We start from the raw sequence: 17,325 nt of genomic DNA, 5'->3' as shown, positions 1-17,325 counted from the left end.
AAAACAAATTGTTGGGGATGTAGGATGTAGAGGGTATACTGAAATGAAACGACTAGCACTAGATAGGGAATCTTGGAGAGCTGCATCAAACCAGTCAAATGACTGATGACAAAAAAAAACAAATTGTTATCAATACTATTCATCACAGACCTGGTTACGTTCCTAAATATTTAAAGCACATAATTATGCGTAAGACAAAAAAAAAATTTTAAGAAAAAGTTAAAAAAATAAAAAAGGAAATAAGTCTGATATGAACCGATGTGCCTTCCCCTTGTAAGATCCAAACTTTTCATTAATTAAAATTTCATTTGGTTATAACTCTAGAACCAATGAATGAAAATAGGTACCACTTATGATATATCGTTGAAAAGCTCTCAATGAGGGCTATTACTGCAGTAAAGAAAAAGTCCAAAATCCAAATCTTTTGGATTTTGGGCTGTTTTTTGGATACTTTTGGTCCAATGGATTGTAATGAAAAGGGAAGGTGCGCACAACTAGACGTTACAACAGTCCTAAATCTAGAATTTCAACATACTAGGCTAATCGTTTTTGATTTATGCGAGATACGTACGTACAGACGTCACGCCGAGACCAGTCAAAATGGATTCAGGGATGGTCAAAATGAATATTTCCGTTGAAATCTGAAAACCGAAATTTTTCGCGATCACAATACTTTTTTTACTTCGTACAAGGAAGTAAAAACTTCATGAAATTACATTAGCGTTGTCCTTGAAGACCTATCCGTGTTGGAAAAAAAAGTACAACAAAAATGAAAACTCATAATATTAGGCAAACGAATCCACCGGGAAGAAACTTCTCGTCAAGTCCAAGTAAAGACCGTAAATTCTTTCTATTACAATCATTCTGAATATCAAAACATTTTTACCCGGGGTAATATTTGACAAATTAATTGAAAATATTCTCCGTTGATCGTTTTAAAACATATGATGATGCCGTAAAAATTGTTTTTTCATCTACAAATAAAAACTTCACTTTTCGCCCAGAGCGTACACCATACAAAACGATAAACGCTACCGGTCAGCCCCTCTCCCACATCTGATTACAATATGTAACTACATAAAAGGGACATTCCCCTCTTTAAAATTCGGGAGATTAGAGAAAACTGCCGCGGCCTTAAATTATTTGGAACTGATCGTAAAAAAAAATTATTACAAATTAATTACTTTTATTCTTCTACGATCCATCCAGCATCACCATTTCGTACTCGGTCTTCCAACAGTTCTTTTCCTAATGGCTGCTATAATTTCACCGCAGATTATTTTTAATGTCAATGAAAATTATGAATATGTAATACTACCTGACCTGGCGCAATGCTTCATCATTGGTAGATTTGAGTGTGTGCGCGCGCGAGCGCGCGTATTTATATATAAATTAAATGAACATAATTAAAAATTTAATAAAAGTGAACATTACGGAATTCACAAAATGTAACCTTTCGCTTTATCCCTTCTTGCCCTTTTATACACTCCCTTATATTATATTGCCACTTCACCACTCCCTTTTTCTTTTCTCCCTTTCCAATTCTCCACTTTTCCCTATTTCCCTTTCTCCCGCGCGTAAATCGGTCCAGTAGTTTTTTTAGGTTATAGCGGACACACATACGAACATATATATATATGTTTAGAAGACGAAAGTCTGTATACTTGTTTGTTTAGTAAATATCTCGACAACGGCGCCACCTAGCGAGTATAGTTTTTGCAAAACGTTTTCTTTTTACGTAAACTGATATATATAAATATATTCTGAATATGAGCCAAATCGGACGATAAATGCAATTTATTCAAATATTTCAACCTTGGCAGAGGTATTTTTTTCCATGTTAAGTAACACGTATTTTGAATATGAGCCAAACCGGGCGATAAATATAATTTTCCGAAATATTAAGACCCCAGCGCCACCTAGCGGGTCCAAATTAATTCAGAAACCAATGCTGGCGTGCGCACAACTCAAGAGTTTCATTGCAATCGGATGAATGGTGTAGGAACGCATGCGGGACAAACAAATAAACATTCATTTATATATATATTGTCGCCGAATGGCTCCGACGGCACGTAATTCATAACCTTTTGGTGGCCTTGAAAAGGGCCGTTTTTTAGTATTAGCTCTGAGAAGAACTGTTGGTTCCGGAACCTGGTATCCGGCGAAGTCGGGGAGTTGCGGCTCGTCCATTGAAGTCCGACCGGGCTTTTCCTCAGCGGCAGTTGGGTCCACACTACAGCGTGGGCAGCAGTGGCGGCGCGGCCGAGCCGGTTCTCCCCGAGCGATCCCACGCTGGGCCGGCGGCTCTTGCTGTTGAGCCCGACGAGCTGGAGCTGGAGCGGGAAGGTAGCGTCCGCGACCAGCGGCTCCCTCGGCGGGCCAGCCAGGTCTGCTGCTCCGGCGGGGATGTCGGTATCCGCCGGGAAACTTCTTCTGTCTTCTCCAGGTGGTGGTCGACGATGAATTCGCTCTCGTGGTGCAAGCTCTTTTAATGGAGCCTCAGACTGGTGGGCCTGCAGCGCCGGTATAGTGGGAGAACTGCGCCGCGGTAGTGATGCTTGTATCAGCGCGTCCGTATACTGTGCGCAAGCTCGCATCTGAGTTGCCATTGTGTTCGCCCGCCGATATAAAATTAGGCATATATGTGGTAACTATATAAGATTGAAAAATCATAGACGTAATACAATGCTGAACAAAATGGGAAACCTAACTTCATTAAACATTTTTGGGACACCTTTACTATTATAAGAACAATAAAAATTTACCTAGTCTACATTTCCTTAAAGACAATTTGATGAAGTTTAAACTTTATTCAATCGATCTATCTTGGTACAAACATTACAGTCTTTATGTAAACTTCTAAACCTACAAACATACGATACTGGCATTTTAAAAATAAATATTTTCTAATAGAAATCATCGTTACTAGTCAATTTTTCAGGAGGACAATTCTGAGAAATTTAACGGTGAAACTGAAATGAATAATAATACCTTAAAGGTTACATTCACTCAAGGAAGACTAAATGCAATATTTGTTTTTCTAAGCTTCGGATTCTAATTTATACTAAAACAAAACCTTCTAATTATAAGTGGAGAGAAATTAATTGTTTATTTCTACAAAATAAAAAAAGATCGTTTCTTTTTAATTATTTGTCAGATTGCCAAAAAAAATTTAAAGACCATTCCAGTTTATAATTTTAACAATTATATAACTGCGATTGAAAAATCACTGCCATTTGGATTTCATAGATGGAAAAAAGTTTACAAATTAATTACAATCGTCAAAAATTTGAAATTAACAGAAAAATTTTGAACCCCTTTTATCCAAGTATTAATCCCTTTTGATCAAGTTGCAAAATAATTTGATTTATCAATCCTTATTGAACTTAATGCGGTAGGTTCAAACCCTGACACCGAAAAGGATAAAAGCTTTGGTGCGGTTTGACGACATTATATAGAAACCGTACGTGCGTGCGTGCGTCTATATTAGAATCCCTGTCGCAACTTCGCCCGCCCTGTATGGTTACTTTCGTTTCCCGTCGTGGTTAGGGGATTTCCGTCGTGGTTAGTCAGTAAGGAATCGCTTCACTCCTGTGTTCAATAACACGTGCTTTTGAGAATAATAATGTTAAATAAAAATTAGTGCCTGTTCAATTTATAAAAACTAACAGTGAATAGCAGTTTCTTTAAAGCAAATTTTGTCGGTATAGATCTCACTAATTAACCCACCGGGTTGGTCCAGTGGTAAACTCGTCGTCGCAAATTAGAGTTTTAAGGTTCAAATCCTAGTAAAAGCAGATTTGAATACTAGATCGTGGATACCGGTGTTCTTTAGTGGTTGGGTTTCAATTAACCACACATCTCAGGAATGGCCGACCGGAGGCTGTACTCATTCATCCTCTGAAGTAATACCTGAATGGTAATTCCCGGAAACAGGAAAAAGGAAGGATAAATCGACGATATATAAAAACCAAACTCCGTGAACACTACACAAAGTGGATGGCCAACACCACTCCGACATTACATCATCTGGTAAAATTAATAAACGTCTTTCATACAGATTTGTGGGTGGATTATTACAAAATACCGGATGATCTGATTAGAAAATCTTCAAGAAATTGATTTCCAACGCTCTCGGTGGAAATGAGGAAGATTATTTTTTGTCAACTGATTACGAAGATATCTGCAATTCTACGAATTACGAAAAACTCGAACACTGACTGACAGTAATCAAGACAACTATTTGGTATAACTTCTATATTTTTAAATATTTTCAGTATAGGCTGTTTTAAAGACATTATATGCTAATAACAAATAATGTTATACTATATGGAGATTTTGTGCGTAAATGCAAAAAAAAATAACAATATCTTTCTACTCTTCTCAATTTTCCAAAACTGGGTGGGCGTGGTTCACAGATCAACACCGTGATTGATATCAATTTCTTTCAAGTTTAAATTTATCACGGAAAAAATTTTCAAAGAAGATAAAATTCATCAACGATTTCTGTAAGGTCCAGCCCGTAAACCTACTTTTGATTAAGGTTAAGATAAGAATTAGGTCAATTATATATATATTCATTAAATGAATGAATTCATTATAAATAATAAATTGACACCTAAAGACAACTTCAACGAAAGAAAACAGTTTCGCAAAAGATATAAGCTGTGGAATGTTATTGGTATAGACACAATGACTTTCCAGAAGTTCTGCGATACGTGTTTCCAACCGTACGAAACAATTCGTTATAATTAAAATTATTATATTAAAGACAAAAAATAAATGTCAACTGTATACAAAGCTGAACCAAAACCTTAAGGTATTAAAATACATTAATTAATAGGTTAAATTAAAATTCAAATAAAATATTTACCTGCTTTATATTATTATAATAATAATAAAGGAACTTACCGAGACAGGTTGGGCCGTATACGAAGCGTAATTAAATCTGATGTGTGATTGTGGGGTGGGCGCGTGTCCTGGATTAGGTGTGTATGGAGTGGCCCATGAAACACTCCTGTATGGTGCAGCCATAGCAGCTGTTGTCATATTGTTTCCTCCTCTAGAGCCTGTCTTCATTGGGCTACCGCCTACGTTGTTCTGATACGGTGGACGAGGCCCGTTGGTCCCCTACAGAAAAAAAAATAAAAAAATAAAATTTACAACATAAATTAAACATAGCGAAAGTTTAATTAATACGAGGTGCTACCCAAAAGTTCAAGGAATTTGAATTTCGCGCGAGAAACATTGCTGGTACGACCTGCTGCCACTAGATGTGGCTAACAGTACTCTTTGTGAATCAGTGTTCCAACAGCTGTAACAGTGAGAGGCTGCATTGTTGACTTTCGTGCGGTTGTGTAACGTTGTGTTTTACTGCTTCGGCGAAGTTCTAAATGCCAGATTTTAAAGAGCAAAGAACCTGCATCAAATTTTGCTTCGTGCTTAAAAAAACCGGTGCAGAAACCCATCGCATGCTTGTGGAAGCATTTGGTGACAATGCTATGAGTAAAAGTAAAACTTTATTAAAACTTGAACCAAACCAAAATCGTTTGGTTCAAACGATTCAAAAATGGACGAACGATAATCGATGACGACGAGCGTTCAAGAAGACCATTATCAAGCGCAACACCGGAAAACATTGCGAAAGTGCGAGAGACTACTGTTGCAGATCGTAGACAAACAATCCATGAAGTTTGAGCAATCGTATAAATGTCATATGGGTCCGCGCAACGCATCTTGTCGGACAATTTGAACATGAGACGCATTGCTGCAAAATTCGTACCGAGACTGATGAAAAGCGAACAGAAACAAAATCGCGTAGCTGTCTGTAGTAAATTGAAAAATTCAGCAACAGATATGACTCAAACTTCATCATAACCGGTGATGAGACATGGATGTACGGGTATGACCCTGAAACTAAGCAGCAGCGTCTTAGTGGAAGTCTCCAAAATCACCGCGGCCAATAATAGCACGCCAAGTGAAGTCCATGATGATTGTTTTTTTTCGACATCAAAGGCATTAACCATAAGGAATTTGTTCCTCTTTGTAAAACTGTCAATGGGATGTTCTATTGTTAAGTTTTGAAGCGGTTACGTGAAAGCATTAGGCGCAAACGTTCAGATCTGTGGAGTAACAACAGCTGGGTTCTGCACCATGACAACGCGCTCACGCACACATTGCTAGCCGTTCGGAATTTCTTGGCTTCCAAAAAGACGGTAGTGATTCCCCACCCACCCTATTCGCCTGACCTTGCCCCGTGCGACTTTTTTCTCTTTCCGAAAATAAAATTTCAATTGAAAGGCCGTCGTTTTAACATAACTGAGGAAATTCAGGAAGAAACGCAGAACGTGCTTCGAACACTTACACCTGCAGACTTCCAGGGATGCATGGAATCAAGGGAAAAACGTTAGGATCACTGTATCAATGCCCAAGGGGATTACTTTGAAGGAGACAGTGTAAATTATAAGTTACGGTAAGCTATTTTATTTTTATGGTAAAATTCCCCGAACCTTTGGCTAGCACTCGTATGTCCGATAATGTACATACAATAAAATCGTACGTAATGGATTGGCGGCGTATTTTTCAGGTATTCTATAGAAATACAAATGAATTTTAGCTGAAAAACTACCGCAATTTTAAATAAAAAAGAAAAAAACATATTACGTCAAGTACTCTTAATAACAGCTACTAAATATTTTTTTTTTTTTTTAGAAAAGCACTAAGTATATTGTACATCCACTGGAACTATACAATGATAGGACCGCAGCCAGCCAATCGTAAACTAGCCACGCCCGCTGGTTAAAAGAGGACGAATCAGTACAGATCGTCGTACTATAATAAAAGCAAACAAATTTACACTAAGAAATTTTATATCCATTAAAACAATAATAAAAAATACGATCTCCGGATGGGTTCCAAAAGCGTTACTAATTCTGAAATTAAAAGCCAGTCAACTGGAATATGGATCTTAAAAATAGATTTTTAGCGAATTTCAAAGAATTTTTTAATCGCTTCTGCGCCCGGCCAAGTACAAAAAATACATACATGTACAAAATATTTTCGGCAAATCTAACAGATTTTGACGAAACTTGGTGGGTGATTAAAACTACTGAAAATAAGGCCTTACTGGAACTATACAATGATAGGTCCGCAGAGAGCCAATCGTAGACTAGCCACACCCACTGATAAAAGAGGACGAATCAGTACAGATCTTCGTACGATAATAAAAACAAACAAATTTACGCTAAGAAATTTTATATCCATTAAAACACTAATAGAAAATACGATATCTGGATGGATTCCAAAAGCTTTACTAATTCTGAAATTAAAAACCAGTCAACTGGAATATCATAGCTTTTTAGCAAATTTTCAAAGAATTTTTAAATCGCTTCTGTGCCCGGCCATGTTTATATACTACATATGTACAAAATGTTTTCGTCCGCTCTATCGGACGCAAATCAAACAGATTTTGACGAAACTTAGTGGGGCGATGTAAAACTATTGGAAATAAAGCCTTATTGATTTTCAAACGAATCTGTTCAAGTAATCAGAGTTAGAAGCAAAAACATCTGGGGTTTTGGGTACGTTTTCAAGTTAATTAAAACCGGAAATTCACCCTTCTGATGCACTTATTGCGACAGCAGTAGTTTTTCAATGAAAACTAATCTTCTCCAAGTTTGCGAATTGCGCTAGAGATATTCGGAATAAGCTACGTAACCAATTAATTTTTATTAGCTTCAAAAGTAACTTTTACAATAAAATATGTCAGTATTTTACTCTAAACTTTGAATCGTCAATCAATAATGAAATTAACGTTTATAATATTATTATCATCCGAGAAAATAAAACGTGTGAAAAGTTTTAAAAAACATAACACATCAATAATTAGCCCACATAGTAACCTTACGTCTAATTTAATTTATTGTACTTATTTTTTTTTTTTAATGACGTAATCGGAACAAACTGTATTTGACAACAAACGCGCAGAACAGCTGTTAAAAAATGAATAATCATAACTCCCGTTATATGATTGGATAAATATTACACAAAAAAAAAAAAAACATATGTGAAGTACAACGTGCCAACAAACAAAAATAATTACCGTAATTCCCTAGAATTTAATAATGAAAAGTTACCTAACCAACTTATATATTTTGTTTAAGATTGACAACATAAAAAAATTGATGTGGACACCACATGAATTCCTTGTACGCCTATTAAATTACATATACACAATTTTTTTTTTAAATGAAAAAAACATAAAATTTTATTCAATAACTTCTGATATTTTTTTCTTTTCTTATTGAATTATTATTTATTTTCAATTTTTTTTTACAATCAGAGGTTAATAATTATTAATAAATCAATATATTTAAATAAAAAGAAAAAAAAATAGGAGATGAAGACGTATTCGAACCCATGTCCCTATCCCTTGTTGTAAGATCCAAATATTTTATTAATTAAAATTTTATTTGGCTGTAACTCCGGAACCAATAAAAATAAGTAACACTTCTTATGACACATCGTTGAAAAACTCTCAATGAGGGCATATTACATCTTTTTTTTTTTTTTTTGTCTTGCTGGTTTGATGCATTTGACTGGTTTGATGCAGCTCTCCAAGATTCCCTATCTAGCGCTCGTCGTTTCATTTCAGTATACCCTCTACATCCTACATCCCTAACAATTTGTTTTACATATTCCAAACGTGGCCTGCTTACACAATTTTTTCCTTCTACCTGTCCTTCCAATATGAAAGCGACTATTCCAGAATGCCTTAGTATGTGGCCTATAAGTCTGTCTCTTCTTTTAACTATATTTTTCCAAATGCTTCTTTCTTCATCTATTTGCCGCAATACCTCTCTTCATTTGTCACTTTATCCATCCATATGATTTTTAACATTCTCCTATAGCACCGCATTTCAAAAGCTTCTAATCTTTTCTTCTCAGATACTCCGATCGTCCAAGTTTCACTTCCATATAAAGCGACACTCCAAACATACACTTTCAAAAATCTTTTCCTGACATTTAAATTAATTTTTGATGTAAACAAATTATATTTCTTACTGAAGGCTCGTTTCGCCTGTGCTATTCGGCATTTTATATCGCTCCTGCTTCGTCCATCTTTAGTAATTCTACTTGCCAAATAACAAAATTCTTCTACCTCCATAATCTTTTCTCCTCCTATTTTCACATTCAGTGGTCCATCTTTGTTATTTCTACTACATTTCATTACTTTCATTAACTATTACATCAGTTAAGAAAAAGTCCAAAAAATTGTTTTTTTTTTTGGATTTTATGGTGTTTTGGACATTTGATCCGGTCGATTGCACTCAAAACAGGAGGTGTAAAACTAGATGTTACAACAGTCCTAAATCAAAAAATTTCAACATCCTACGGCTAATAGTTTTTTAATTATTCCTATAACATAAGTATCACATTCGACGAGCCCAGACAGGTACAGTATTTTTTCAGTATACAGTAAATTATCAGTAATGGGAAATTAACAAAATGGAGACCATTAAATTCACCATCTTTGAATATAGTCTATTAAATGAAGTACTATTAAATTTCACATCGCTGACTTACTTTACTGTATCCTGAAAAAAATTCATTTAAGAAAATAAAGGAAAACTTCTTTAACTATTTTTTGTTCGTTTTTCACAATTATTTTATTTAGCTCTTTTTTGTTGTTTCCATAACTTCAACCATTAAAAGATACTTCGTCAACTTTTTATTCCGATACTGGTATCATTTTTCTGTTTTTGTTTTTTTTAAATATTGTATGCTATTTAAACAGAAATTTGAATAGTAATGAATTATAATGTACGTGCGGATGACACATTTATGTGCTAGCCGCGATACCTTCGTGTTTCGTTTTGATGAGCATACTTGTCGCTTATATCTCGAGAAAGATGAATTTAAAACCAAATGCGCAATGTGTTTTTTTATCGTTTTATGGAATACTATCATTAACATTTGAAAATAACGTAATTTTTTAAATTTCCCGCCAGTGTAGCCCCCTTCTAGATAAGACAATTTTTTTCACCTTCTCCCCTGGGCCGGATGATCCTGCAGTTAAGTAAAGCACAACCCAGGGAAGTGTGCTATAACCCACCGGGTTGGTCTAGTGGTAAACGCGTCTTCCCTAATCAGCTGATTTGGAAGGCGAGAGTTCCAGGCGTTCAAAGGTTCTAGTAAAGTCAGTTATTTTTACACGGATTTGAATATTAGATCGTGGATACCGGTGTTTGGGTTTCAATTAACCACACTTCTCAGGAATGGTCGAACTGAGACTGTACAAGACTACACTTTATTTACTCATACATATCATCCTCTGAAGTATTATCTGAAAGGTAATTATCAGACGCTAAACAGGAAAAAAGGGGAAGTGTGCTATACTCCGGTCGGATCTTACTTTGCGCCCACCTCAAAAACTCCCAGAATAGGATCTACCAGGCCTGTCTATGCTCCACTCGTGCAAGCACGAGCGAACGACAGCTCCGCAGAGGGCTGTCCCTCATCTCCGATCCTTCTCTTGAACAACCCCCGTCAAGAATCCTTTCGATAGTATCAAAATTCTTGGAGCTCCCGAACACGGTGACGATGATGTCTCCACTGCGCAGTCCGGTATCACCGAGCAAGCTAGGCAGTCCTACTGCGGGTACCAGAACACCACGTATTCCGGGTCGCCAGAGTAGTAGGGATCATCCGCCCTTCCTACCACTCAGGTAGGCGCGGAAGACCCCATGGCCGGTCAGGAACTGCGTCAGCCACCAGTTCAGCTCCCAAAAAGATAAGACAATTTAAGAAAGCCTATGTTACTCCCAGATCGAAGAACTGTTACTTCCCAAAAATTAATTGTAACTGGTTGGATCTGTGAAGCTACAGAAGAGGGACAAACATACATAATCGTTAAATACATTAACTATAGTCGAGTAAAAATATCAGCTGTTCGAAAAGAATATTGTTACTTCTATTATGGCTCCGGTAGAAATATGAACCCGGAATAGCAAACTAAAATAGCATTTTTTTTGTTTTCAGAAGGTATAAAACCGGCCGGAATTTACTCACGAATGGTAAAACGGTATAGTAAAATGTGTAATAACGCGTAAATTTTTACGAATGGACTGAACTTCCGTGTGATTTTTACCGTGTGTTTTACATTTCATTTCGTTTCGCCAATTTTCATGAACTGTAAGAAATTCAAGATAATTTCTCCCCGTACTACGTTGCTCTAGTATAAATGAATATTGACGATCGAGCCACACCAAACGTTCGCCGAAAATCGCTGCTGGGAAATTTTATTCAACTACAGCATGCACTAAAATTCAATGTACAGGGTTACCATAAAAGAATGGTGCGGTTTCAGTAATTTATAGGAATGTTGTAGGGAAATTTCTAGATGTTATATTGGTATCTCTGAAAGCCTCCAACCCAAAAGTTTGTTTATCAGCACTTGTAACCACAACGTCAATTCTTGTATTGTTGTTGCGGTGAGTTTAGTGAGTTACTATGTTCTCGGATAAAGACAAAGCAAAGTGTGTTTTATTGATGGCTGAATTAAAATCCGTAATTTTAGTTCAACGTCCGTTTCGACGTGAATTCGGAAGAGATCCGCCGCACAAAAATAACATAACACGTTGGTTCAAACGATTCGAAGAAACCGGATCGGTTAAGAAACAGAAATCAACCGGCAGACCAAGTGTACCAGACGAAACGGTTGAACTAATTAGACGATCGGCAATTAGAAGTCCTGGGAAGTCCATCCCCCGTCGAAGCGTCGAATTAGGTATTCCAAAATCTACAGTTCACAAAGTTCTACATAAAAAACTGAAATTACACGCTTATAAAATCCAGATACTGCAGGAATTGAAACCCGATGGTGTAAAACGTTACGATTTCGCTGTTGAAATGTCGGACAGAATAACTGAAAACGAATCATTTTTAGACGATATAATTTTTACAGACGAAGCTACATTCCACGTGAATGGATTTGTCAACAGACACAATTCACGAATACGGGGCTCTGAAAACCCACACGCAATTATTGAGAAACAACGCGATTCGCCTAAAGTTAATATTTGGTTTGGTGTGATGAATAATCGTGTAATAGGGCCTTTCTTCTTTGCTGAAAAAACAATTTATGTAGTTGTGTATCTTGACATGTTAACCGATTATTGCTTTCCTCAGCCGGTTGAACTGGAAAATATTCATCGACTTAATTTCCAACAAGATGGTGCTCCCCGCACTTCAATGCATCGGTCACGGACGCTTTGAACGAAAAATTTGGAGATCGATGGATAGGCCGGCAAGGACCCGTACTTTGGCCTCCAAGGAGTCCAGACCTGACACCTTGCGATTTTTTCTTGTGGGGGGTACATCAAAAGCGTTGTTTATACACAAAAAATGACCTAAACCGCTTAAAAAACAGGAGTAATGAAGCGATGTCAACCATTAACGAAGAAATGTTAACTAATGTTTGGAGAGAAGTTGAGTATCGTTTGGATATTTGTCCAGCGACTAAGGGCGCACATATTGAAATTTATTAAAAATGTTTAAGATGACAAATTTGAAAAATAAAAAACATAAACTATGTTAAATATACTTAAACTTGAACTATGTTCAAAACCGCACCATTCTTTTATGATAACCCTGTACTAAAAACTGCTTTAAAGAAATTCATAACATTTTTTTGTTAAGCTTTATCCTGTTGTTTTTAATAATTTGATTTTTTTTTCATAGACTTTCAATGAATTTTCTCAGTATTAATTCTCTGCAAATTTTGATAATAAAATTTACTCATTTATTAGTCATTTAACAAAGTTATAGTATTTCAAACCCCCCCAAACAAACGTGTTTTTCGTCATTGAACATTTCTGTTTTACGTTGGATATCATGAAAACCACCGAAAATACAGTTTTGAAACCTGTTTTGTTCGATTTTTCAGATCAAAAACCATCAAAATTACCTCTGCATTAAAAATTTCAATATGACCTCATTTCACCGGGGGGGAAACAGAGATCCGGACAAAATTTTTCGCTAGTCGTAACTCCATGACAAAGCATTTTTCAGATATATGTTTTTATAAACCTTTTTCCTCATTTCAAGTTCTAGAATAAGTTGAAATTAACTGCCTTTTCTTTTGAATCACGCTGTACATTAGACAACGGTCGAAAAGCGTTACATGATGAAGAGGCAATACAAATTCACCCGTAAATGTGTTTTATTGGTGAGGAAGACGAACGAGCATGAATTCTCCAAAGAACAAGACACGAAATTACGGTTCATATATACAACTCATTTTTTTTTTTTTTTTGTCTTCAGTCATTTGACTGGTTTGATGCAGCTCTCCAAGATTCCCTATCTAGTGCTAGTCGTTTCATTTCAGTATACCCTCTACATCCTACATCCCCAACAATTTGTTTTACATACTCCAAACGTGGCCTGCCTACACAATTTTTCCCTTCTACCTGTCCTTCCAATATTAAGGCAACTATTCCAGGATGCCTTAGTATGTGGCCTATAAGTCTGTCTCTTCTTTTAACTATATTTTTCCAAATGCTTCTTTCTTCATCTATTTGCCGCAATACCTCTTCATTTGTCACTTTATCCACCCATCTGATTTTTAACATTCTCCTATAGCACCGCATTTCAAAAGCTTCTAATCTTTTCTTCTCAGATACTCCGATCGTCCAAGTTTCACTTCCATATAAAGCGACACTCCAAACATACACTTTCAAAAATCTTTTCCTGACATTTAAATTCATTTTTGATGTAAACAAATTATATTTCTTACTGAAGGCTCGTTTAGCTTGTGCTATTCGGCATTTTATATCGCTCCTGCTTCGTCCATCTTTAGTAATTTTACCTCCCAAATAACAAAATTCTTCTACCTCCATAATCTTTTCTCCTCCTATTTTCACATTCAGCGGTCCATCTTTGTTATTTCTACTACATTTCATTACTTTTGTTTTGTTCTTGTTTATTTTCATGCGATAGTTCTTGCGTAGGACTTCATCTATGCCGTTCATTGTTTCTTCTAAATCCTTTTTACTCTCGGCTAGAATTACTATATCATCAGCAAATCGTAGCATCTTTATCTTTTCACCTTGTACTGTTACTCCGAATCTAAATTGTTCTTTAACATCATTAACTGCTAGTTCCATGTAAAGATTAAAAAGTAACGGAGATAGGGAACATCCTTGTCGGACTCCCTTTCTTATTAGGGCTTCTTTCTTATGTTCTTCAATTGTTATTGTTGCTGTTTGGTTCCTGTACATGTTAGCAATTGTTCTTCTATCTCTGTATTTGAACCCTAATTTTTTTAAAATGCTGAACATTTTATTCCAGTCTACGTTATCAAAAGCCTTTTCTAGGTCTATAAACGCCAAGTATGTTGGTTTGTTTTTCTTTAATCTTCCTTCTACTATTAATCTGAGGCCTAAAATTGCTTCCCTTGTCCCTATACTTTTCCTGAAACCAAATTGGTCTTCTCCTAACACTTCTTCCACTCTCCTCTCAATTCTTCTGTATAAAATTCTAGTTAAGATTTTTGATGCATGACTAGTTAAACTAATTGTTCTATATTCTTCACATTTATCTGCCCCTGCTTTCTTTGGTATTATTACTATAACACTTTATTTGAAGTCTGACGGAAATTCCCCTTTTTCATAAATATTACACACCAGTTTGTATAATCTATCAATCGCTTCCTCACCTGCACTGCGCAGTAATTCTACAGGTATTCCGTCTATTCCAGGAGATAACTTATATTGAGACAACTCAATATAAGTGGAAAAAATTAAAATACATAGGTTACTAATAGGAAAAACTTATTACTATCAAATAAGTAACCTTTTCTCGTTGACCCTTTCATCATATCAGTTTGAACCATTTTCGACTAATGGTAAACAAGTGTTCCGCAATAATTTCAAATAATAGCAATTTTACCTAAGAATGGGTTTACTTTTTGTTGCTTTTACGACCTCATAGGATTACTTTAGTTTAATTTCTGGGCAAGTCCATTTTCTAATCGGTTCTTCTAATTTCCGAATCGTGTGAGTTGATTTAGTTTTGCTTCTTTCCTTTTTGCGCACATCTTTTTGAGGCGTTCTGTTCTTTGGCGCCTGCATTCGTCTGAATACACCTGGTAAGAATGGTTTATAATAAAGATAATAATAAAAAAAAACCAGATATACTAGTTAAATATACAGGATGTCCCGTATAAAACGCAACCCATCAATCACTCATCGATGAAATTTCAAAGGTCAAACTTACTCCCCTACTCGTTACCGAAATGGACTCGTCCAACATCTGAACATCACGGCGACGCAGTAGAACACTACCGATATTAACAACAATGCAATCATAACGTTCATTGTATTGCTAGAGACAAGATGGTGTTTTCGCTAGATGAACGTGTTTTCATTGTCGATTCGTTCTTCAGTACCAAATCAGCGGTTGCAGTGCAAGATTTGGTTCGCCATAAGTACCCAGAAAAACCGGCTCCTAACAAAACATCAGTATTAAGGTTAGGCGCAAAATTTAGAGAGACCGGTTCTGTTAATAACAAGGAACACAAAAGATCTGCGTCAGTGTTGAATACAGATTCAGTCAATGATAAATCAATGATGATTATTCGCCTCGCCAAATAAATCGATCAGACGTTTGTCTGCTGAAATTAATTTGTCTAAATCAGCTGTTTATCGAGCGACCAAACAATTACAATTACGACCTTATCGCATTCAAACGGTTCATCGACTTCTTGAGCCCGACAAAGAAAAACGAATACAATATTCTCAACGGTTCCGTCGATTTCTGCGTGAAGGAATTAATGTTATGGATTCGTTATTTTTCACAGATGAAGCACGGTTTCATTTGGATGGCTACGTAAACAGTAGAATTTTGAGTGCTGAAAATCCCCACGTTTATCACGAAAAACAATTACACCCGCAGAAGTCGGGCGTGTGGTGCGCGATTTCGCGGAAGAAAATAATCGGTCCTATCTTTTTCGGGTACACCATTAATGGAGAGCGATATCAGGATATTTTATTTCAGTTCATCGCACTCTTGGAAGAGGAAGACAGACACTGCCGGCTACAACATGTCGGTGCGACATCGCACTACGCAGGTTCAACTTCTGATTTCGTTGAGGAATTCTTTGGTAATCGTGTTATCGGTCGAGGCTTGTGGCCACCAAGATCTCCAGATTTGACTGCGGCGGATTTTTTTCTACGGGGTTACCTCAAAGAAAAAGCCTACAGCAACAACCCACGAACACCTGAACGATTCAAAGAGTCAATATTGAACAAGCTGTAGTAAATATCCAGCCACAAAATTTGAAAAAAGTTGCAAGAAACGCTGTAAAAAGAATTGAAGATTGTATTCAAGAAGATGGCGGCCACTTCCAACATTTACTCTAAATGTAAGGTAATGGATGGTAATAATAAAAATTACATTTACATTTACACATGCCTTTTTATTATTTCAATACCTACCGATATAAGGTTGGGTTGCGTTTTATATGGGACACTCTGTAGTAATAATTGTACTCGTTTTACGTGAACGTAAATTAATAATTAATCACTAGAACGATTCTTTTCATTAGTTTTTCTTCAGTTGTTTAAGTACAATAAAATAATATGTGAAATAAACTCATGTAGGTTAGCAGAAAAAAATATGATTGATCATCACTAAAAATATAATATAACGCGCGCGCGTGTGTATAAAAACACAAAAAAATTAACAAAGTTAAAAACAGAGAATAATTAACGCATATGACGCATGCTCAGGCAAATATCTAAACACAAGATACGTATTTTATTATTTAGCATACAATGAAAAAACGGAGCAATCTAAAGTTGAATTAAAAAAATACTATGTAATTACAATGCCTGCAATTACTAGCCTACAATAAAACCATCGCAAATATCTGGTTTTAAAAATTAAAATACACACACACACAATAACGTTGCATTAAAAAAATAATAATTATAAGCTAATACAAAAACGTTGCACACAATTTTATGAAATGTTACTTTCAGAAATCACGTATTTAATAAACTAGTTTACTCCCTTTTCTCTCTCTCTCTCTCTTAAATAATCTAATTATAAGATTTATCGTTGCAAATTACAGGTGTGTTTCCAAATAATATGAAATGCATTAAACAATATTTTTATTTACCGGAGAAAAATAAAAACTAATCAAAAATCAAGCTGTATATACTTTATAAAGAAAAGTTAACATTTCTACGTAATTTAAAACGCCCAAATTAGTTGAATTATAATTATTACACAAAACAATGGTACATAAGGAGGTGACATATT

The 17,325-nt window shown here is 35.8% G+C and overlaps 1 protein-coding gene across 6 annotated transcripts in view; it reads right to left on the bottom strand.

The window, feature by feature from the left end:
* The window catches only part of shep (RNA binding motif single stranded interacting protein alan shepard), a 312,235-nt gene that overhangs the window by 149,255 nt on the left and 145,655 nt on the right, over positions 1 to 17,325 (bottom strand). For all 6 annotated transcript variants that reach the window (XM_075381468.1, XM_075381470.1, XM_075381471.1 and 3 more), the window contains one exon: positions 4,912 to 5,130. In XM_075381468.1, coding sequence (XP_075237583.1) covers positions 4,912 to 5,130 — 219 coding nt within the window. The remainder of the gene's footprint in view (positions 1 to 4,911; positions 5,131 to 17,325) is intronic.

The sequence above is a fragment of the Lycorma delicatula genome, chromosome 13 (genome assembly GCF_047948215.1).
Source record: "Lycorma delicatula isolate Av1 chromosome 13, ASM4794821v1, whole genome shotgun sequence".
In the NCBI taxonomy this organism is placed as follows: Eukaryota; Metazoa; Arthropoda; class Insecta; order Hemiptera; family Fulgoridae; genus Lycorma; species Lycorma delicatula.
The sequence above is the reverse complement of the archived record's forward strand: the minus strand, read 5'-3'. Positions and strand labels throughout refer to the sequence as shown.